Source organism: Penaeus monodon, chromosome 38 (genome assembly GCF_015228065.2).
Source record: "Penaeus monodon isolate SGIC_2016 chromosome 38, NSTDA_Pmon_1, whole genome shotgun sequence".
Lineage (NCBI taxonomy): Eukaryota > Metazoa > Arthropoda > Malacostraca > Decapoda > Penaeidae > Penaeus > Penaeus monodon.
Genome location: NC_051423.1, coordinates 9,076,335 through 9,101,296, shown reverse-complemented (window position 1 = coordinate 9,101,296; position 24,962 = coordinate 9,076,335). Strand labels below are relative to the sequence as shown.

The 24,962-nt window shown below is 40.3% G+C and overlaps 1 protein-coding gene across 3 annotated transcripts in view; it reads left to right on the top strand.

The window, feature by feature from the left end:
• Positions 1-24,923, top strand: part of LOC119596589 (uncharacterized protein DDB_G0284459-like) — a 58,943-nt gene extending 34,020 nt beyond the window's left edge. For 2 of the 3 annotated variants that reach the window (XM_037945909.1, XM_037945907.1), the window contains exons 2-11: positions 10,271-10,432; positions 13,534-13,804; positions 15,117-15,694; positions 16,165-16,956; positions 18,344-18,516; positions 19,293-19,463; positions 21,395-21,466; positions 21,904-22,070; positions 22,460-22,864; positions 23,075-24,923. In XM_037945909.1, coding sequence (XP_037801837.1) covers positions 10,391-10,432; positions 13,534-13,804; positions 15,117-15,694; positions 16,165-16,956; positions 18,344-18,516; positions 19,293-19,463; positions 21,395-21,466; positions 21,904-22,070; positions 22,460-22,864; positions 23,075-23,169 — 2,766 coding nt within the window. In that variant the 5' untranslated portion in view covers positions 10,271-10,390 and the 3' untranslated portion in view covers positions 23,170-24,923. The remainder of the gene's footprint in view (positions 1-10,270; positions 10,433-13,533; positions 13,805-15,116; positions 15,695-16,164; positions 16,957-18,343; positions 18,517-19,292; positions 19,464-21,394; positions 21,467-21,903; positions 22,071-22,459; positions 22,865-23,074) is intronic. The other variant, XM_037945908.1, reaches the window with a different exon arrangement.
• Positions 24,924-24,962: the final 39 nt, after the last annotated feature.

The following is a 24,962-nucleotide window of genomic DNA, read 5'->3' as shown; positions in this document are numbered from 1 at the left end:
CAGTTCGAGCAGGCGTCGGCAGCCTTTGGCAACAGGTACTACTACTACTATGACCACTACCGCTACCGCTACCACTCCCGGGCCGAGGTCGTGGGCGGTATGTTGGTCAGGTGAAGGAGGAATGCGCACTGGTGTTATTGTGTCGTGTTGCGGTTTCGGTGTGCTGTGTTGGCGAGGCGTTTGTGTAGTGTGGTGTGTGTGTTGCGGGGGGGGGGGCTACGAGGGTAGCGTCGGGAGGGGTATTGCGGGCTGAGGGGCGGGGATTTTCATGTACGTATGGAGGCACACACGCGATTTTTCGCTCAGACGCATTCACACACACACACACACACACTCGCACGCATGCACGAACACACACGTATATCCACTCGCACGCAACCCCACCCACGCACAAAAAGAGACCACTCTTAAAAATGGGACCACACCGTATATGGCACTCAGAGAAACCCCATACACTCCTCTCTCTCCCTCCCTCCCTCTCCCCCTTTACCTCTCCCCCCCCCCTCTCCCTCTCCCTCTCTCTCTCTCTCTCTCTCTCTCTCTCTCTCTCTCTCTCTCTCTCTCTCTCTCTCTCTCTCTCTCTCTCTCTCTCTCTCTCTCTCTCTCTACCTCTACCTCTACCTCTACCTCTCCCTCTCCCTCTCCCTCCCTCCCTCCACAGCCTTCGCCTTTCTGTGTGGTTTCTTTAACAAATTACGTGAATAATTAGTACGATTAATTAACGGTACTTAATATGGGTGTGTTTGAAAATACGCATGTGTGTAAGTGGTCATTGCCGTGTGCTTGCGTCTGCGTTGGAAGAACTTGCACGATTGACCTGGCGTGCCTCGTCGTGTCTCTGAAGGTCTTTAACCTGTGTCCCTCCTTGCCAAAATGTGCGAAGGAAAAGCAGGATCGTGGTCAGGAGAGCAGGTGCGGAGAACGTCCCTAGTCCCTTAGGCTTCTCCCTAGTCCCTCAGGTTCTTCGTTTTTGTTTGGTTGCTTTGTCTTGCGTTGTTAGTGTCCTCCGCGTCGCTAACAGGTGAGGATCGCTGTAGTTAGATGAAGCGGAAAAGGATGATTGTGGGGTATGAATTGTTGTTATTATTGTTGTATTTATTTTTTTTTTATTATTATAGTTACTGTTCTTTATTATCATTACTGTTTTTATTCATGTTGAGATGTTCCCTATATTGCCGTTGACATCGTTTGTATCACCATTAGACTGGTTTAATTCTAATTAAAGTATTTGTACTTGTGCGGATATTTTAGTTGGTCCCGCGCACTTTGCATGCCTTTGGGGGTGCGAGCATAGTGTATCCTTGCCAAATCGTGACTAAATGCTTGCTCTTCCTCGCAGAGAGAGAGAGAGAGAGAGAGAGAGAGAGAGAGAGAGGGAGAGAGAGAGAGAGAGAGAGAGAGAGAGAGAGAGAGAGAGAGAGAGAGAGAGAGAGAGAGAGAGAGAGAGAGAGAGAGAGAGAGAGAGAGAAAGAGAGAAAGAGAGAGAGAGAGAGGAGGTATGATAGTTCTGGTGAAGGGTGAAGAGTGTATGGGAAGGTATGGAGACAGGCGGCTGGCGGAGCGGAAGCTCATAAGAGCCAAGTTGAAGTAGAAAGTGGCTTTGGGGAAGAGGATGGGGTCGGGGCGTAGCCATCCAGAGATAGTTTCACCCCCTTCCTCTATGGACACGTGTTAGTTGAGTGACTATGAGAGCACGGGATTTTGACACAGGAGGAGAACGGTGTTTGGCGTACTGAGACAGAGCGACGTAGGGGCGTGTGTTGTGACAGCATACAATAGCGTTATGGAAGAGACCATGACAACGGGTGATAATGCAAGGGTCAGTCGCGTTAGTGTAGCTGTAATGTTGTTTTGTTTAGTGGGGGGCTTGTTTTGAGGTTTGTGTGTGGGAGGAGGATATGTATAGGGAGGAAAGGAAGAAGAAAAGGCTTTTTAGAAGCGTTGGGAGGTTTCCCGCAGAACAGGTTGTTTGAAGGTTATTGAAGAGACGGCGTGCGAGTTGGTTGTTCAGGACTGGTTATAAAGTCGGCACGGGAGATAGTTTACAAAGTGGTATGGGAGAACAGGTTGGCCAGGCGTTGCAGAATTCATTGCACAGTTGGCAGACAGTGAGATTTTCTGGATCCTGCAAATGTTATCGTAGGTAGGCCTTATAATAGGAACTTGGACTATCTTACGAATGGCAAGGAAGATTGTGAGAGAGAAATGTCTATGAGTGTTCATTTCGCATAGGAAGTGTGGGAATAAGTGAACGGCGCTCATATTAACGGTTTTAATGTTGCGGTAGAGTTGCTAGATATTAATTTTCATTTATTCTTTTCGTTCAGCGCCATCTGTTGACCGAACCAAAAGTTATCAGATGTATATACGCGGACGGAGTAATATTATAGAATATGCAAAGTTAGTTAAGGACGCACGTGTAGCTTCAAAAGAAATAAATTTTTGTAACGTGTCCCATAATTCTTTTTAACTTATGATGCCTGAAATTAAATTTTCATGAAATACGGCAGGTCTTGTAATGGACCTAAATAAGTAGTTTATAAATTTTGGTAAATTGACGCAAAGTCGTTATACTTTTAATTTTAGATAGTATATGTATGTGTGAGTGACTGTACTTAAATATTTAAAGCCTTATGTTTGCCCTTGTCTGCTTATGTTCCTTCCAGATATATTATGTATGCGTCTACGCGAGTGTGAGTGCCCATGTGTGTACGTGTCCTTTCCACGTCCAGTGTATTCGGTTAGGACGAGTCTGTCGGCAGCTTTGAGGTCACGTGATCCTCACTCAGCTTTAATCGAAGGCGAACTTGTTGCATCACACGGTTCTCTCTTCACGCTTCATTCTTTTATATCAGTAAATACAAGATTTCGAAGAGGAATAATGGGAAATGATAGGGAAAAATACATATTGCGGTGGATAAGAAAAAAATGAAATTGAAGAAGGTCACTCAACTTGTCTTGAATTGACAGTCCATTCAAGCGAGCATTGACCAGGGCGATCTTCCCTTTTTCTTTTGTTTGTTTTCTTTCGCTTCGTTTTCTTTCCTTTCTTTCGTTTTCTTTGAGAGCTTCCTCGAAGGATTTCAAAGCAGTTATTTTTATTCTCTTGGGCAGTTTTATAGACACTAACTCGTTTTGTTAAGGTTTATTAAAAGAGAAAAAAGACGGATCCTAATTTTTCCCTTTCCTTTAGTGAAAATACTTTTTGTACAATGTGACGTAATTATATCTTGGCTAAAGCAGCCATTATTGTAATTAGTGGGGGAGATAAAAGAATTTGGTGACGGTTAGACTGGGAGGGGCACAAGGAGTAGAAGAAAACGGAGAGAAGAGAAGAGATAGGAAGAAGAAAATTATAGCTGAATGAAAGAAGGGAAATATAGACATACGCCAAAGAGAAAGACGTGAGGAAAGAAAATGCGAACGAGAGAGAGTGAGTGAAGGACAAAAAGAGAAGGAGGGCAAAGAGGAAAGGGCTGCTGCTGCTGCTGCTGGCGACGTGACTCATGGGCGCGCGGGCGTGTGTGTATGTGAGGTAACATTCAGAATGCTATGCTCCTTTTTGCTATGCCGTCACGGGGCGCAGCGGAATTTGGTTGTTAGCAGGTGAATGCTGCGTCAAATCGAAACTTTGCGATCATTTCACTCGTGTTATTTTGTTAGGTGTTAGGTCACACACAACTCTTAAACCAGAACGTTTAGCTTTGGTGGTGACTGAAGATATAGAAGAGCATAACGTATTTTCATACTGTTTGTTTAAGCACCATAGTTTATAGAAATATCCTTCACTTCACAGCTAGTGTAGCTAATGACAGGAGTGCAGTGGGGTCCCCGTGAGCATTTGTCCGTCGCGGAGGCTTCAACGTGGCCTAACGGTTCTGCCTCCAGCGCCATGTTGAGAGTGGTCACTGGTGTAAAGCTTAGGGAGAAAACCCTCGTGGGGTTCTGCTTCTGCCATTAACGTGGTGGGGGGAGGTCGTACTTAATGTTGCTTTTTGAGGGGTTTGTTATGAGGTGTGGTATTTGCTGTTACCTTTTTTTTTTAATGGGTTACGGTATTCGTTTTGAATGGGATGTTAAGGCGTGTTTATATGTTCTATGTGTTTTTTTATTACTTTATTTTTTTAAGGAATTATATATATATATATATATATATATATATATATATATGTGTGTGTGTGTGTGTGTGTGTGTGTGTGTGTGTGTGTGTGTGTGTGTGTGTGTGTGTGTGTGTGTGTGTGTGTAATGTGGCCCCTGCATTTATTTTTAAGGGGATTTGATTGTCTTTCAAGAAAATGGTTGTTGGATCATACTTAGTTTGGTTTTGAGTTTTGAGGTTGACGATGTGATGATGACTGGGACACAGCCGAGGCGTTAGGATGGGGCGATTGAAGGAAATGCTTGACTGGGTTGGGGATGAGGTTGATTGGCAGGAAAGGGAACAGCCAGTGAATTTTTTTTTAAACCTCCCAAGCTAACCCTCTCCCTCCTCTTTTCCTCCACTTCTCCACAATCTAGGTGTGTTTATTCACTCCAAAGTCATTTTGAATATATGCCCATATGACCTTGAAACCCAAACAACGGTAGTTGTAGAGACGCTTTTAAAGAATAACACTGCTAGGATGAAGTCAGTGAACCCTCTGCTGCTTGGTGCTCTTGTCTAGTCACGGCCAAGACCCCTCTGTCTCCTCCTCCTCCTACTACTCCTCCTCCTCCCCCTAATCCCTGCCTACTCCCCCCGGCCTGGTAACAATCCCGGCCCCTCCGTCTTGCGTAGCGTTGTACTACCTGTTCTAGCACAACTCTTTCTAAGCTCTGTCTCCTCCTGTTCTCCCCGCCTGGTATTTTGAGTCTCGGCCACGTCTGTTTACATCGTTTCGATAAGGGTGTTTTTTTTTATGTCTTTCCTATTAAGCTGTTTGTATCATTCCCATTAAATTGTTACACGTATCCTCTGTTTACCTGCGTTGGCACACTTCTTCCCTTTCTGTTATTCCTGTCGATTGTGTTACACGTTTTCGCACCTTGCTTTACACCGGCCATGCTATCGAGCTGCCTCCTGCGTCAACACACTCGCACACACCTTACATGGCCTCTTGCCGTGTACCGCACTCCTAATTTCCTGCTCGCTCTGCCGTTTTACCGCATAGTCTTGAGTTGTTGGGCTGTTCTTTATCGTGTTCTTAGCGGTTTTTTTTTATCAGTATATCTTTATTCGCGGTTTATCTTGACTTGATTTGGCTTCGGAACAACGCCGTCTTCATCATGTCTTCATTCGCGCTGTAATCATCGTCGTTTCGAATCATCTGTTAAACTTTATATGTGTTGTGATTACCTTGGATTCTCTCGTCTTTGGGACAACGCTATCTTGCAGGAAAATCCCCGTGTGCTCGCCTATTTTGTCACCACGCGCATTTTGTTTCATTATATATACATATATATTGTGGGGGTAGGGGTGGTAGACCAAGTACATTATTAGCTGTTCGGAACATTTGTTGTATTTGTGTGCACTGTTGTGCGTTCGAATATGTGTCAATTCAATAGAATTATTGATTGTATCACTCCCAGGTGGAGCTTCTGACATTCACACGGACAAACGGGATGAAACACCTGCGAGGAACGCCCACAGAACACCCCCCCCCCCCCCGCCCCATCATACCGATGTACGCGACCAAACAGCTGTTTCGTAGAGGGGGCAGGGGGGTAACTGATTAATACCCCTGTTGCGTTGGAGAGAAAATCGTGGATGGCTGCGGACATGCGGCGGTCGGGATGGCAGCGGACAAGCAGTGGTCGTTCGGTCGGTGTGTCAGACTGCGCAGGTATTATGTAACTCACGATCGTTGTGCAAGCCCCAGCCAAGGTCAAGAGCGTGCCTGGTGGCCGCCAGTGCACTCATTAAAAGCACAGAACACTGAACCGTACTCGTGCTTACGATAGAGGGGGACCTGGAAAGCAGTTTATACGTTGTATTATTGTGTGCATTGACAAAGGAGGAAAACACGTATTTTTACGTGCATGCGTATGCAAACATGACACGCACGCTCACAGATGTAGATACACACGCGCTCGCGCCCAAGCACACGGAGCGCAATGAAACAAGCTTACGCAAATCCGCGTCGAGCCCAAAGCCCGAATTCCGCCAGCCGCTCTTGCTCCCTCTCGCCTCCTGCCATCCCTCATGACACACAGGTGAGGTGAGTAGGACGCGTCCATACTTGGGCCGAGGTCACCCCTGGGAATCCGAAGGAGGGCGGCGTGTGTGTACTGTTGCCTGACCTTGGGACCGGCATGCCAAGGGGGATGACAGAACGAGGCACCGGCGTGTGAGTGACGCCAGAACGCGGGAGGGAGGTGTCAGTGCGCCGATCGAGGCTGCGCGTTCGTCGAGCCGGCGTTGCGGTGATTATCTATCATTATTATTTTTTTTATTAATGTTTTTACTTCTTTGTCGAAGAAAAGAGGAGTTGCCTTTCACTAGAGTGTCTGTTGCCTGATGACGTCGACGTCCTTTGTCCTTTCGTCGTGCCACGTGCTTGGAGACGGCGACCGACGGCATGTTCTGGTCGGACTGTGTGTTGTTGCCATGGTGAGGCACAAACTAACCCTGACTCTTTTTGTTGCCTCGACGAGGCACGTTTTGTTATACGTCTGGGTCTGAGACTTGTTCAGTTGATGTGTTATTGTAAGTTATATCATGGAGTTTCCTTGTGCGTAGTGACACCCTTTCTCGTATGTATTCTCCTTTGATTCTTTCTCTATTTTATATATTTTTTTCTTATTCTTGCATATTTTGTGTTTTCCATTTGTATGCCCTCTTTTCCCACTCTTCGCTCTCTCTTCTCTGTGTGCTGTCTGTTACTTCTCTCCTTCCAATCCTCCTTCCGTTTCTACTTCCCCGTCATGATTACTTACCTCCTCACCCCCTCTGTCTCCCCCTTTCTCTTCCCCTTCCTCTTCCTCTTTCTCGTCCTCTTTCTCCTTTCCTCACGTCACATTGTTTCGTTGTTATTTTTCTCTTTTTGATGTTTTGATTGTTCAGCTTTGTATTTATATATGGGAAATACGATCAAGGCTTTCCTCGCTTTCTTGCCCGAACCAATGTAGAGGGCCCCTCGTTACCATTCTTTTTGCCTCTCCTTCCTCTTTTATTCTCCTTTTTCCCCTTTTCCTTCTCCACCTCTCTCTCTCTCTCTCTCTCTCTCTCTCTCTCTCTCTCTCTCTCTCTCTCTCTCTCTCTCTCTCTCTCTCTCTCTCTCTCTCTTTCTCTCTCTCTTTCTCTCTCTCTTTCTCTCTCTCTCTCTCTCTCTCTCTCTCTCTCTCTCTCTCTCTCTCTCTCTGTTAACACTTTCCCCTGCTCTTCCCCCTTCCCTTCCCCTCCCTTCCCTTTCCTCTCCATCCCTTGCTTTCCTCTCCTTCCCTCCCCTTCCATTTCATCTATTGTCTTCCCTTCCCTTCCCGTTTCTCTGTCCTTTGAACTTGTAAATCGAATTCTAATATTATTTCTAGGATATTGTGTTACATGCCGTCGGGACAACTTTCACTGTTACGAGTGCATAGTTGAACGAATCTTTTGCTTTGTTCATTTACCAAGATGTTCTGAGTTTATGAGCTGTGGATGAGGTACCTTCCTAACGTGACGGGTTTTGTGTTGTTAGTAGTACTACTGTTATCATTATATATTGTTGTCATTGTCATTGATATTTTTATTATCCTTATTATTACTTATTTATTATTATTATTATTATTATTATTATTATTATTATTATATATAATTTTATTTATTCTGATCCGCACTTAAACAACCATTCGCGTCAGTCTCGATGTAACAACCTGCAGATTGCCGCGTCACTGCTGTCGTTATAAAGTATGTGAAGGTTACCGTTACTCCTGAGTGTATAATGCGTCTATTACTATTGGTGTAACCCTTAACTCCCCTCCCTCTCCTCCCCCGGTAACTGTCACTGTCATAATTCGCACTTTCCTGCTCGTTACGTTGTCAAAACTGTCGCCTTGCCATGCTTGGCGTTTGACATTTCTTCGGTAAATCTGAAGTCTCGTTTTGTTTAGCGCTTGTCCAGATCGCGAGAGAGAGAGAGAGAGAGAGAGAGAGAGAGAGAGAGAGAGAGAGAGAGAGAGAGAGAGAGAGAGAGAGAGAGGAGCGGGAGGGAGGGTGGGGAAAATGGAGGGAGCGGGGTTGTTGGTGGAGTGGGGGGTTGTGAGTTAACTTCATTGAGAAACCTCTGGGCTCAGAACTCACGTGAATATTGTTTGACCCGTCTGGGAACACTTCCTCCCTCCTTCCCCCTCCCCTACTTCCCCTTTCTTCCAGCGACGCTCAAGACGTGGGGGTGGGGCGGAGGGAGAAGGGGGTAGGACTTGCGGCCAAGGTTCCACACCACTGACTTCGTCGCTTCGCTAGGCTCCCTACGCTGCAGCACCCTCCCTTCCTCCCTCGTCCCTCTCTCTCTCGCTCTCTCTCTCCTCCCCCCTCCTCTCCCTCTCCCTCCCTCTCTCTGTCTCCCTCCCCTTCCTCTCTCTCTCTCCCTCCCCCTCTCTCCCTCCCCCTCTCCCTCCCTCGCCACTCCCGCTTCAACTCGGCCCGGCTTTTGAACTTCTCTTCTTCATGCACCTGCTCAACTCTCTCTTTACATCGTGCTCTCTCTCTCTCTCTCTCTCTCTCTCTCTCTCTCTCTCTCTCTCTCTCTCTCTCTCTCTCTCTCTCTCTCTCACTCACTCACTCACTCACTCACTCTCACTCTCACTCTCACTCTCCCACTCTCTTTCTCTCGTTTTCTCATTCTGCCTCTATTTCCGTGTTTTATCTTTCCTCTCGGTCTCCACGAAAGGTATCGCATTTCGCCTCTTGTTCTTGCAGGATCTTCTTTCATAGTGTTTCATTCATTCTCATTAGGCCTTCCATTCATAACTTCCGCCTTATTTTTTTCTGGCATTTTCAGTGTTTGCATTCATATACGTCATGGGTTTCGTATGTGAACGCCACTGACGCTCAACTTTTCTTAAGTTTTATGCGTTCCTTCAGTAGGCTAGTACATTTTTTTTTTTTTTTACATTTATTTATGATTGACGCGTCTGTCTCGAGATGAGAGTTGTTCATTGTCGTTGTCAAGACGCCCAATTCGTCCAGCACGCCCTTGCTACGGGATTTGTCGTTGTGTGTGACAGGAAGGTGTTCCTCGACGAACAGCTGGGCCCCCGCTCGGTGCTCGTTAACGTCTCTGTTCATGTTTTATGCTCGTCACGCACTTTTGCATATCAAGCGTTCCATCCTTCCCGTTTGAAACTCGTGTGTAACCCCCCCCCCCCATTCTCTCTCTCTCTCTCTCTCTCTCTCTCTCTCTCTCTCTCTCTCTCTCTCTCTCTCTCTCTCTCTCTCTCTCTCTCTCTCTCTCTCTCTCTCTCTCTCTCTCTCTCTCTCTCTCTCTCTCTCTCTCTCTCTCTCTCTCTCATTCTTATTCATATTCTTATTTTTATTCTTCACATTGCCCAGTGTAGTATGCTTAATCTCATTTACCATCACAACGGCCGCCAGTCAGAATGGGTGTGCGCAAGTACGAATGTATTTGCTACAAAAACGCGTGGTCTGACGCCTTCCGTTAATTTTCGAGTAGCGGAACGAGTGGCAGAGGTACTGTTTCCCGTGGCTGCTCCGAAGTCGAGATAATTTTGCGGAAAATCACAGTTCTTAACTTTTAACTTGTCTGCTGCTGGCGAGACCCATAACGCTGGTGCAACTGGTTTTCCGTTTTCCGAATGTAGTTGTAGTTGTATGGTTGACTTTCGTACTGGGGACGGGGGATGGCTGCAAATGTGATGCGACTTGTGACTTTGTCTGAATTTATTATCTAGGGATGCTCAGGTTTAATGAAACGTGTGTGTGCGTGTGTGTGTGTGTGTGTGTGTGTGTGTGTGTGTGTGTTTACATGGGGAGTGGGGTGAATTCACTAAGATTAACCATAGCTGTCTTTAATATTAAGAGGCAAAACTTTAGCACATTCTGATTGCAGAATGTACTATGATCCATTTTGCTTTGGTCATGCTCTGCAAGTCTAGTTTTTGTTTTTTTTATTGTCAGAACTTTGGATTTGAAGAATAGGGAGATTTTAAAAAGATGGCAGATAGTTATCCAAAATTGTTGATACTTTTCACATTTATTTATATGTGTGTTTATATGTGAATAGGTTTATAATCATGTTTTTAGTAAACAAAAATGTTCTTTCTTCTTAATAAGTCTTTCTCATCCTTGCAGGAGAGTCGATCTGGTGGTGAGAGTGAGGGTGAAGGCGACTTGGAGGATGTTGTGTCCCCCCAGCAAGAGGATGTGTCACCCCAGCAGGAGGATGCTCCCCCACACCCTGCACGTCGCCCCATGAATGCTTTCCTCATTTTCTGTAAAAGACATAGAGCTCAGGTGTGTATAAAGAGATCAAGGGTGTTTCTGTGTGTGTGTGTGTGTGTGTGTTATACACAGTATTATCTTGTTGTTCAAATATGGGAGTGGGAGCTGGCCCAAGAGGGACCCTTCTACTGTATTTAGAATTTCACTGAACATTTTAAACTGATGTATGTTTCTGGCACATGCAGTGGTTTTCTGGAAAGATGTTCCATTCTTCAGTAGTTCTAGATGGAACCCTAAATATCTTTACGTCCTTATTTCTATGTTGCAGGTATAGTTTCCCCACTCATTCTTATTCTTCTTCCTTGTCTACCTTGTCAGTTCCAGAGGCATAATTGTTGAGCATGTTTGTTACTTACTGGCGATCACATTTTTGAGGAGAAGCTTGCGATTTGATTTGTTAACATAAAACACAGGGGTCAAGAGAGCCAAGAAGACTTTTTAAGAATTAAAGTATCAGGTTTTTAGATTTTAAAATATACATATACACATATATATATATATATATATATATATATATATATATATATATATATATATATATATATATATATATACATATATATATACATATATATATATACATATATATATATACATATATATATATATACACAGTAATTTTGATATTGAAGGATATAACTAAATGCCAAAACTTACCAAATTATGCAAAATTCTCCTCTTACATATTGAAATAACTTCAAAATTACCCAAAAAAATTGCCCGCATAAATTAAAGTTGTAGATTCAATGAATATACTGCAGTATGTCAGTCATGTAAAGTGTATTAACTCTCCTTCGTAAACTCAGGAGAGGTCCTCCAAAGCTGAATGTTGATGTAAATTTATATCTTTCTAATACATTACATCTACATACATGAATACCCTATTCATGCTTGTGCTTATTGATAGCATTTGTAAACTTTGTCATTCATGTATTCCTCTGGCCTAGTGTTCCTATATTCTGAGGTCATTTTGTTGTTCTAACATGTTTAATACTGCTTCTCTTAACTTGTATTGTTTCATGGGTCACTTCTTTTACCATTTCTTTGCCTGTACATACATTGTTTACCTGTAATTATTCATCTTTTATATATAAATACCATATTAAAATCTACTCAGACATCTCACAACTGCAGAATCTGAGAAATGCTGTTGTAAAAGCAGGAGATTTACAATGCATGATTTGTTATTCCTTATACCATATTATTGTTTGTTGTGCATCTGAGCTACTTTTTTGTGGTTTGTTTATTACACTAGTTGGTCATAATGGTTTATAATTTTGAGGATTTGCTTATTATAGCTCTTATATTGGGGTGTAATGCAATATTTTAAATATAGGTAAAGTTCAGCATACTCTTTAAGAATCTAGTGAAAAATATTGCTTAGTCCTCCTGCTTTCATTTTATCTAATGCTTTCAGTAGATCCTTTATTCATAGTTCCTGAGTGTGAGGATGTCAATATACTAATTCATAGTGACAGTGTTTCTCTATGTTTCAAAGTCAGTGACATGAATGAACTGGCTGGAATCTTCCATTCTTTCATCTTCGCATTTAGTCGTTCTGTTAGCCCATTCAAGACAGGATTTCCTAGCTTCATTTGGGAGGCATAGATTTACCTGTTCTTTATCCACCTGGATGCAGCATAAGTGATGCATGGGTTCCTTATTTGGGGATGGTCTAGCCATAACATGATGTCAACCATCCTGAGTGGGTTGGAGTTGTTGAAGAAAAAGCTTTATTTTTTTCACTTATTTATTTTATCCACAATATTTTTCTTGGACTCTGGCATGGTTTAATTATACCTGTTATTATGTCTGCTGAATCTATCTCATATGCAGCCTGAGACCTCTGTTGTCGGAGGATTTCCCTTAAGAAATATTTTTCTCGTGCTCTCCTATATTTTTTATTTTTCTTATTTCAGTTTTGAATTTAATGCAAATCTGATTCAAGTCTGCATTGGGGTAGTCAGTAGAATCATTTAAATCCTCAAAGAACTTACATATGCTTCCATATTTCCATCTCATAATTTTTCTTCCTTGGTATCTTAGATTCATTACTTTGTGATCACTTTTCTTTGTGGAGAACAGTATTCCAGATTGTTTGTCATGCCATGAATCTAATGAATATTGGGTCAACCATGGACAGTTATTTTGCAGAGTGTGTGTGGGTGTGGGTGTGTCTGTGTCTGTGTATTTGTTTTCTTCCTGCTTGAGTTTTTTTCACATATTGAATGATGAATTCTAACTCTTAAAATTAGTTTGTCTTTTTCTTTATCTCTGTTTATCTACCATTTTCTCATATATTTTCACCTCAGTTTGAAGTCTTATTGTTTTCATCAACATTTCAAGTTTATACATTCTGAGAATTAGATATGTGAAAGGTATCAGTGAGTATCCTCATTACAGTCCTTTTTAGTGAACTCTATAGGTTGCACAAAAATATAAGCACAGTAATTTATACCCACAGATAATATAAACACCGCCACAACAGAAATGGAATCACATGTGACATTTATAGCTTGTCAAAAGCTCCTCTTTGGATAAAGTAAAAAAGAAAGTTCCTTTTAAGTCTTACTCTCTCTGAAGAGAAGCTTTAGTCAAGCTTAAAACATTACTTGTTGCAGTGTTTCATTTTTATAATATCTTGTCTTTACAACTAATCCTTCAATATCAGAAGAAATATATTATTATGTCTTAAATATGAATCTGTTCTTTGTCAGTACTTATGATAATCATAATTACATCTCATTTTTACAATATCTGGAGGTTGGCAAGAGGAAGCAGGTGAAAATTTGCTAGTGTGACACATTCTTTTTATGTGTAGTTTGACATAGCTGAAAGATGAAGTAGTATCACTAGTGATTATTAGTTAGATACTCTGTTTTGCTTTATGTGTCTTGCATTTAGGTTTAGTAGGTTCTAGTTTATGTATCAAGAATTACTAATTTGTATTACTAGTACTTTTATTTTTCCCTCTGCCTATATCTTCATTTGTATTGCAGTATATCAAGTTATGCGCTATGATAATGGACAACTAGAAAATATATATATATAGCCAAAGACAGTTCTCGTAAACTTGATATTAGAATGCTGACTGACCTCGAATATTATTACAGGTACGAGAGAAATACCCTCACTTAGAGAACCGTCAGGTGACAAAGATCCTGGGTGAGTGGTGGGCTGACCTCCCAGCTCAGCAGAAGACATCTTACACAGAACTAGCCCGGCAGTACAAGGAAGCATTCCTGCGTGCCAATCCTGACTTCAAGTGGTACAAGATCCCAGCACAGCCCCCCCGACCTCCCCCTGCTAGACCCTCCAATCAGAAGGTCCCCAGGTGTGACCCCCTCCCAACTGATGGTGCCATCACCTTTGGAAAACTTGCCGGTATGTTTTCCTAGAAACACAAGATGTTAGAGTTTGTTGTTAGGCCATTTGATGCATTGCACATAGCTCTTGTCACTTCAGCTTCTTCAGAGTATTATTTATCAAAATGTGATATGAAGGTAACATATCACATTTTAAAGCTTCCACACATTGAGCTATATATTACATATAACTGTCTTGCTTAAGTGGAAAATGACTGTCATTCTGAGATTAAAGAAAATGAACATGACACTATATCTGTATCAGGCATTTTATAGGCTGCATCTGGTTTAATTATTCATCCTCTTTTATGCCCTTTTCAACATTTTTCACAATGAAAGAGCTAAGAAATTTGTGCGATGAACAACTTCAGAGTCAGTACAAATTATGATTTTCTTAACATGAAGATATATCTGACACCTGAGAGTAAGTTTTTCCACATACAGTAGATACATAAATTAGTAGCATGTCTTAATTGTTGTCAGATTGTCTTGTTTTATTGCCTATTCTGATATTTTGCATCAATTTTCTTGTGAAGTACCATTGGATAGAATTAGGAAGGAATCATTAGTCTTATTGACACTTTGTTATTTTTAAGCCCACCCCACTTGATTATATATATCTTTTGCACAAGTTAGGATCAACTATTATCCACATTTCAATAAGGATTCATACCAAAAGTTAACATTCTTGAGTTTCAAGATTATTAGGGAGTAAATATTTAAGAAGTAGAATTTGATATTTGAAACTGATTTTAGTTTCATTGAATGATAAAAGGTATGAATGAGAATGAATATCTTCACAATACAAGAGATGTATTTGACCGTTTTGATTGTCTTCGTCAGAAATACATGTATTTCTGACAAAGATATAATCGAAACAGGTCAAATACATCTCTTGTATTGTGAAGATATTCATTCTCATTCATACCTTTTCTACATCTGTCAATATGAATAGGGTTCATTCATTGAATGAGTTGAAAAATATAATATTTACCAAAGTAGGATGAACATCTTTTATTTTTAGGTATTATCCATTATTGATAATAATATTAATAACATGAGGATGATAGCAACAAGGCACTTGTATTGAAATGCTTTGAGATTTAATTTGTAGTTAGTTACTTTATCTATTACATTGAAATTATTTTGATTTGGAAGTGTACAGTCTGAAGGTGAGGTTAGGAAGGAATTATAAGCATAAATGCCATCCCTTTTCAGTAATAGAGCTAGAGAGAATTCTCACATAATTGCTTGTATGCATTTTGTGTTGGAAGTCATGTATATTGGAGGCCAGCAAATAGTAATGTGTAATTGTTTCCCTCATTTCACAGATGAGGCCCAGATGGGAGGGCTAAGTACTCTCCTGTCAACAGCCTCCACCAGCAGCAGCAGCAATCAGAATATAGCTAGTGGGCCATCCAGCCTTACTACATTCACCACAGCCTATGTGTCAGCTGCAAACACATCAACAGCTCGCTGCGCTCCTATTGATTCCTTTCCTAGTGTTGCTGCCCTTAGCACATTATCAGATGTGAATTCTGCTAACAGTGGCTCTTCAAATGCAACTGCAAACTCTACCTGTGGGTCCTCTATAAGTACAAACGCAAGTGTTACTACAAGTTTGTCCACTTGGAGCGGAACGGTACAACCTTCAGCCGTGGCTCCCGGTTTCTCTCCAGATTCTAATAACCCTGCCATTTCTAACGGACCCAAACCCATCACAGGCAGTGACCCAGCTGTTGTTACAACTTCTCAAAGCAGTGTACAGTCTTCACTTTCTGAAACTACCACCAATATGACACCTCCCAAACCTCCCAAGAAGAGATATGTACATGCAAATATGCTGGACCAACCTGTACCTGTTGTTTCAACACAAGCACAGATAGTACCCAGTCCAGAAAAGGCCAAGGTTAGTTACTGTGTCATTACACATCAATTTTCCTTTCTTCACCCTCTTCTATTTCTTTTGCTTTGTCTTCTTTCATAAATACATAAAGCAAAATAAAACAAAACTCCAAAATTTAACCCCCTACAATCTGGATAGCGTGAACATCACGTCATGAAAAACTTTGGCTTGAGAGACGGGTGATGTGAATGCAAGCCTATACCTGTATTTTGAGCCACATAATGGCAGTGAAGTATCTGAATCAAATGGGTTAAAATCATAAATGAATGTCAGATATAATTGACAATTTTTATTTCCTTTTCATTAGTTTAATTTTATCCAATGTTGCGTTGGTAGTTTGTATTTTTATAATTTGATTACAGAATTCTCAAATTAAAGTGATAAATGGCATTTAAAATATAATTCTAAAGCTATTTGATCAGCAGTGTTTAAATCTTGAAGTTAAATTTTTTTTCACATTTTCACATTTACAGATCAGTTCCACTGAGGAAAATGCAAAATCTTCAGCAAGTTGGACATTTTCGCAAGGCAGACATAAGCCAGAGGGAGGAACACAGCTAGCCACTGAAACTAACGAGGACCAGCAGAGAAGAGTTAGCAATGGCCCCTTTAGTTCAAGATCTGTGGCAGGCCCTCCAGGCAGCCCACCCCGGGATGCTAAAGCCTCCCCACAGGAAGCAAATACTCCCTCAGAAGGAACCAAACCCCCACCGATTGGATGTAGCACACCAGCAAATGTCCAGCCTTTAAATTTAACTCGAGAGACTAAACTGTGTACATCAAACCAAGATATAATTGATAGTGTTGTGGACAGAAAGTGTAGTGAACCAAATTTCCCCAGCAGTGTTCCAAATGAAACCCGGCCTGGGTATCCTCGCATCTTCCGACCAGAGAACCTACATAATAACAATAACAATAATAACGATATAGAAAAGCCCTCCTTTCCACAGGCTATTCTCAACAAAGAGAATGGCACTTATATAAAATTCTCTATGTCACAGGCCATTCATTATGTGGTCGACAAGGTTTATGATAAGGGTAGTAAAACAAAAGTGACGCCTAAGGGTGACTCTGGGGAAAAGAACCAAAGTGCAGAAACCAATGAGAAAAAGGAAGTCGAAGGTGAGAACCAGGAGAACACTGCAAAGGAATCGGTCGACTCCAGAAATAGCAATAATAGTAATCCCAGTGATAATGCCAATCCAACACAGAGAAAGCGATCCAAAGAAAAGGGACCAGAGGAGAATGAGACATCACCTAAAAAGGCAAGGCTGCAATGCATTTATGTCGTTTGTAGTACAAATAATACTTTTTAGCTATTATGTTATTTATTCTGTAATGGATTTACATATTTGTTTATTTTTTTTAATACATATTGGTTCCCAACCATTTTATATCAGTGACCCTTTCTCAAGTCTGATATAACCACTACCTCCCTCACAAGTCTGAGATATTCATCACTTTTTAACATCAGCTGTTCAAATTAAGGATTTTCTAACTCGTATGTTTTTAGGTAAAAGTAAAAGGAAAGACAAAGAGAAAAAAATAGCAATCTATATATTCTTAATAAGAACAAGAACACCCGGCAAATTAGTCAGGGCTTCATGACCCCGTCTAGCCCTCAGCAACTCTCTTTGGGTTGTGACCCATAGATGTTGCCATAGATGTCTGTACTTGAAATATTTCAGGTATATTTCTGTCTCTTTGAAAATATTGTTTTTATGTTAATTTTGACTGCTAAAATAAAAATATCTGTAATTCATGTTTGAAAGTTTTATATGTAACTTAATATATGAAGAAAAACTACTAATTGCCACATGCTTCCTATCTATTTACAAGATATTGTATGTTTTCATTAGTGTTTTATTGAATTATCATTGTTTCTTGTCATAAACCCATTGTTATCAGGAGAGAGAGAGAGAGAGAGAGAGAGAGAGAGAGAGAGAGAGAGAGAGAGAGAGAGAGAGAGAGAGAGAGAGAGAGAGAGAGAGAGAGAGAGAGAGAGAGAGAGAGAGGTGTGTGTGTGTGTGTGTGTGTGTGTGTGTGTGTGTGTGTGTGTGTGTGTGTGTGTGTGTGTGTGTGTGTGTGTGTGTGTGTGTGTGTTTTTTGTGGGTGTGGGTGGGTGTGTTCTGTCTTCTGTGGTTTTGTTTTATTATTTTATTTTACATAAAAATGGCTAGTAATTAACTCTTATGACTAAGCTCTTATAGAGTATAAAAGAGTAGATAAAACCAGACCATAGTGGAGAGTGCATATTTTTGGTATAATAGGGTTAATGTGATCAAGAATTGCATCATATTCACTTCATGATTTACGTTTACTTATATTTTTAAACATGTCCTTAACATCAAGGAAAGTATATCTAGACTTTAATTCCCTTAATTAGAGTAAATGAGTTATTTTTAATTAAATAAATAGTTAATATGTGGTAAATGAAGTTGGCAATAAAGTGATTTTCCCCTTCACTCTTAACCTTCTTTTTTTAATATATCCTCTTTTTCTACTCTTTTTTTTTTTTTTTTTTTTTTTTTTTTTTTTTTTTTTTTTTTTTTTTTTTTTTTCCTTCCATTTTTTACCCATTTTTGTTAATAATGTGATGGGATAGGTAATAAAAGTAGGCATAAAACTGATATTCATTTCCCAAATCCTCAGAGACGGGATGTTCCCTCTGGACGCGCAAGCAGGGAGGCCTCCAGAGGCTTGGGGGGTGATACCTCAGGAGGGCGCTCAAGAGCACCAAGGAAACTGAAGGGAAAGCGTTACGAGGAGCTAATATCTGAGGGAGTCTTGCAAGCACCACGGAGATCTCGGACAAGAAATAGTCGGTGCGTTCCGTTCTTTTTGATTGTTATTTATTATTGTTACAGGACTGTGACTATTATTATTGTTATTGTTGTTGTTGTTGTTGTTGTTTTTGTAGTTATTATTATCATTATCTTTAACATTATTATTATTGCCATCATTATTATTATTATTATTATTATTATTATGTTTTTATTATTTCTATATTTATTGTTGTTATTATTATTATTATTAATAATGTTTTTATCACTGTCATTCATTATCATTATTATTATTAATTATCATTTTTATTATCATTATTATTATTATGTTGATAGTATATTGTAATAACATTATTATTAATGGTCATGGATGACATGATATAGAGGCCATGCCCACTGATATTTTAGATTATTAATTGTGTTTCCACATGGATGGCCTCCACAAGCTTAGTCACCAGCTATATATATGTTTACGGCTTTTCTGGAATTAAAAAAAAAAAAAATCTTATTGGTTTTTGGATATTTTGATATTTTTGCAACATTCTTATATATGACTATATTTTCAATGGTAATGATAAAATTTACAATAATGATAGCATTAGAAAAAAAATCCCATAAGTTCAAGGAATAGGGAAATCAGGAAGGTCACTGCGACTAATTTTTTTACCTTAGAGGCATTTGTTTGCAATAATCCACAATAAAAATTTTAACATCATCCCTTTTATCATTCATAACTTTTATTTTTAATACCATCATATCATTATCTGCATAAAGTTGCTACTTATGCTTACCACATCTTGGCATTTTTCTCAATGCAGGTGGGAAGAGACAGAATCTAGTTCAGCTCAGGACCAGGAGGATGAAGAGGACATACAGGGGCAACAGCCGACGCAGCAGGTTCAGCAGCAGGATCCTGAGGAAGAAGACCATGAGGATGAACCTATGGAAGACGACGATGCGATGAATTCAAGAAACGAGGAAGAGAATGGGTAAGTTTGGTCTGTCTGAGGGTTGATTATGTCAGGCGATGAGGAGCGATTGTATTGTGTGGTGAGGTTAGTGTGTTTAGGGTATTTTGGAGTAGAATGTGTATTTTATTTAGTTAGTTATTAAGACTGTTGTATTAGGAAGGATTGTTGAGATTATTACTTTATTTTAGGGTAGATTGTTAACCTCTTACCTCTGCGCATGTCTGTGTGCTGTGTGGTGCAGCGGTTACGATCTCATCTAGCAATCTTGCTGATCTGTGTTCAAATCCCTCGCTACCAGTGGATGGTAACCCCAGCCATTCCTTGCACACAGGGGATAATTTAGAAACAAAATGAAACAGACAGTATGTCACACCAAGAATATCTATTGTAACAAATGGAATCAAACTAAATTTAAAAGATTTAATTAGCCTTTAGCCATCATGGAAAGCCAACCTGTCATTCCAGGCATGCCTATAGCCATCATGGCTCATTCCGGTGTTCAGACAGTTGACAGCTACCCCTATCATGACTGTATAGTTTTATAATGGCTCGTTTTTGAAGTGTTATGTGTCTGTCTGCCTGTCTGTATTTGCATCTGTCTTGCATTTTTTGGGAGGGAGAGGGGAGAGAGAGAGAGAAAGAAAAAGAACAGAAAAGAACCAGAAAGAAGATGGAGGAGAGTGCTCTGCCTTCAGTGGATGGACAAGCTTCTGGTGACAAGGTTTTCCACCGCCCACACTAGCAAGGTCATCACCCTGCCTACCAATTTCCGAGGGGTAGAGAAGTCGAAGCCTGAAGTCATGCAATGGCATGAGGAGTGTTGACCTCTCAGATCAGCTGGCACAGTCATATCCAATAGCTATACAGACCATTAAGTGGTACAAGAAGATCTTCGATCTTCTGGATATGACAGTCGTCAAAGTGCTAGCTGTCCCCCAGAAATCTCACCCAGGCAGACTTCAAGAGGGAGCTGGTGCTGAGGATGCTGCAGGGAAGTGGACATCCTGGTTCTTTCCAGCATGTTCCTCCTCAGCAACATCAGGAGAAACAAGCACAGCAGGTACACATGCCAGCGGAGACTCCCTTCCAGCATTGGAGGCAATATGCACTCTGCTGGAGGAACCAGCACCGAAGGAAGGAGACCAGAGTCATGCAGGACCTGTGGTGTGCCCTGTGTCCAGCTTCTTGTTTCACAGAGTATAATAGGTGAAGAGAGGGGTCACAGCACTGTGTGTGTGTGTGTGTGTGTATATATATATATATATATATATATATATATATATATATATATATATATATATATATATATATATATATATATATATATATATATATGTACATGATTCTCTCTTTATTGTTATTTTTTATTTCTAGAAAAAAAAAAAATTGATGTACAGTAGAGTTTGTGGTCTGAAGACACACCACTGACTTTGCACACTGAGATGGTACAAACACTCCTAAAATAGAGTATACAATATAAGTGGAGACTATCACCCACCAGCTGAAACTTCCCATAGCTATTGACCCGGCCCAGGCATACACACTGTATACCCCGGGCAGGTGATCTGCAGTGCTGCTTTAACTGCATGGAAGAGGAGCTGGAGAAAGGTTTCATAGCCTGTCAATATAGGGTTAAGATGATTATAATTATATTAGCTCAGGATATTTTGGGTATTCATATTATACAACTAGTTTAACCCTACAATGACGGTGCCAGGAATTTCTGTCACTCATTCAAGTGACTTCTAGCCTTTTGGCCGGGTGTTTGCTGCATATAGTGGAACTTCCTGATGAGTTGGTTTTTCATGACAGCTATAGACATCCCCAGCTATAAGAAGTTGAGTTAGATTATTTTAATTTTGGGCTTCAGATATTGAATAATTACAAAATGGAATGGATATTGTAAGATTTTTATTCCATTTTCTTTCTTCTTATCTTTCCATCATTAGGGAGGCAGGAGGGCGGCGAGCTGAAGATGGAGGAAGAAAAAGTCGTCGCCAGTCAAGAAGACTATCACCAAAGTAAGTGGAAATGTCTATCTTTTTCCGAAGCATTTGAATTCACATATAATTTTATCCTGTTAATGCTGTGCTACAGTGCCTTTGTGTAATTAAGATATTATGGAAAATTTGACATTTATCATAACAAGAATTGTATTACCATTTGTATGCGGGTGGCATCTACTATGATGCCATGGCAGCGTAGCGCCGATGCCGCAAGTGGCATCCCGACAGATGCAGACCATACGGATATAACTGTTTGGCAGACTGCACAGCTGCCAAAAAAAACTGCACATTGGGTTATAACTTTTTTATTTCCCATTTACCATACATCAAAGCTATCAGAATTTATGAAGAAATCTCAGGAAGGAGACTTCTATGATGTATTTTATACTTAGTGTGTAATTTTTGGAATAAAATCTACATTTTATGTTAAGAGTGATTTGCCCATCCCACAGTGACTTTGATTTAGAGGCAAGGATTGAAGCCCTGCCCGCCTTGGACCTGGACGACTTCACCAGGCGGAAGAAGGAAAAGAAGCGCACCCCCTCTGCCTCCTCGTCCTCACATGCAGCATCTCACGCAAATGTGCATGCCACCTCCCACCCAGCTCCACACACGACACGTAAGTAATCTTTTGTTAAGCTTTATGTGTTCTGGGAAAGTAATGAATTTTGTTTGCTCTCATTTTATATATTTTGTTTGAACACTCAAAATTAGTAACATTGGGAAAATAGCATTGTCAAGAGCAAAATGTTTAATTACAGACTAATTAGGGATGAGAGTAAGGTTATTGCTTGTTCTTTCAGTGGATTATCCACTGGTTAGCATTTATCATTAGTTACTCTTTGATTGATGTTATTACTGGCATTATTGAACTTAATTGTTTTCTAGTCAACAGATCATGTATTACTTTTAATTGAATTTCTACATGTAATAATTCTCTTATCCAATACATTGGTTATTTTATTGATATACTTCATATAGAAACATAAGTATTGTTTTCCTTTCCAGAAGCCACCTTGGGAGTCGTGAGCAGCAGCAGTCGTGTTGCAGCCCAAGCTGATTCAACATCAGATCCTCCCCCGTCTGCATCAGCCACATCTACTGCCACTACCACAGTCACCAGTTGGCCCACAGCTGGAGGAGTGACCAGCACCAGCACCAGCAATGGTGGGACCGTAGGAAATACATCTGATGGTGAGGCTGTTTCTCCAACACCATCTTCTTCTTCTTCCACCTCATCTGTCACTCAACAACATAGTCCCTCTCAGGGTACTCTTCTGGTTGCTGGAGGATCCTTATCACCGGGAGAATCTGGTAGTTCAGAGGGCGGCCCTCGCATAGGTTCACAAAAGAGGAAAGCTCGCAAGCAGACCATCACACGGCATGATCCAGTCAATGGTCCCCTTCGAAGAGGTTTGTTTGGAGTTGACAAATATCTTCTGGATGCTTTCACCTTCTTGATAAGAGGGCTATCATTGCTTGTGCTTTCTTGATTCTTTATTTATTTTTTTCAGCTGTCATATTAGGGTCAGTATTTATTGATAAATTACATGCATGTAAAATGATTTCTTAATGAATAATGAATTTTCACTTGAAATTACCTCGAGCTTCTCTTCATTTCAGATACGAGTGTGGTGGAGACCAGTGTTTTGTCAAGCATGGCAGGTCTTAATGCCTTGGCAGAGGTGGCACTTAGTCAGCCATCCATGAAACTTTGAATAGCTATTGAAAGTGGCAAAAGATGTATGTTTTAAGTTGAATAAAAGAAATGTCAGATTATGTATACTGCAGATTAGGATTATATATGATTTTCTCCTTTCTTTCAGAGAATTTTCCTAATAGCCTAGTTGAATAGAAGGAATGTCAGATTATGTATACTACAACTTAAGATGGTATATGATTTTTTCCTTTCTTTCATATAATTTTTCTAATAGCCTGCATTCTTAAGAATTGGCTTTAGTTTTGTTCTATGTTACTTATAGAAATTGTATTTTCATGTTTTTTGAATAATAAAGTTTGTCTTTGAAGTTATTCAAAATAGGGTGATTGTAATGTTATTATTTATGTTACTGCATGTTTCTTTATGTGATCCAAATTGTGATTCGTATTTATATATTTATTTGATTTTTTATTTGATATTTTCACCTTCATTTGTGGAACATCCATATAAAGTTCATGTTCATTGTGATCTCACATGAGGCTCATGAATTCCCACCAAAACATTTGGGATTCTGTTCAAGCAGTAACTGAACTTTTTAATAGGCTGTGGAGGGGGTAGAGGCACCTTGTACCCAGAACTTCCACAGTCTCTGGGATGCATATCTTGCCTTATTGGCTCTCAGAAGTCTCCCAACCTGTGACCAGTTGATATAGCTGCCAGAGTTAAAGGCAAGAATATTACAATCATATTACTGATTGAGACATTGATGTAAGAAGCCTCATCTGTTGATCTTTGACAGCTATTCTTGGTCGAGATGGATGGACAGAGATATGTAATCAAGCGGTATTTACTTGATAACAGCAGCAGATATGCTCAAGAAGCTGTGTGAACGAAACATAATGTGTGATGGTGACTGTGATTTGTAATGGATAAATTATGTTAAAAATTATACATTTCTCTATTGGGATACTGTTGACTTCTAATAACAAACTTTGATAATTGATAACAAAGGTTTGCCAGTGTGTGCAGAAAGTGACCTTTCCATAACCAATTAGATCATAGTTTCTGACCTTTAAGTGTCTTCTAGCCCTCAAGTAAAGGTATAATAAGTCAGCCTTTGATCTTTATTATTTTATATTACAAGAACACTTGCAATGAGGAGTGTGTGTTTTCAGTATTTACTGGTCTTTCACAGAAGAATTTTTGTAATGTAATGAATCTCTTTTTACGTTTCCTTCTTGGCGCTTTATTATGCAAACCACCGAAGTATAACTGATGTTGTAGGCAGAACACTGAGAGGGACATTTTTGACTCTTTTCCCAGATATATGCCATGGCTGCATTTCCTAACACATAAATGAATATTTTTGAACAGTGAATAGTTCAGTCTTGCTACATTATCTAGTTAGGTCCTCTTTTTTTCTCATTTATTAGTAAGTGAGCATCTGAAATGGTAAACTATTTTCTTTATAAAATTTTAAATACTATGTAAAACTCTGAATACATAATCACATCACATTTTGTAGCCTTAACAGTCTAATGTCTATCTAGGAATCATATGATCTAGAACCTAGTATCTCCCCATTTTTTAACTGTTGCCTTTTCCCTCAACATGATAAATCCCCGAGGAACCCCCTACCTCTGTGAGAGTGTTACAGTCATGATCATCCAAGCTGGCGTGGGGCTCAGGCTCCTCTTTCTCATGATGGTTCATTATGGGAAAGATATAAGTGATTTTGTTCCTAATATACTAGGCACACCCAGAGCCTAGGCTGTCAGCTCGATTGACTCCCTCCCCCCCCTCCTCTTTTTCCCTCCCCTTAAGTTACCTACATATAATGAGCCCCAGCGG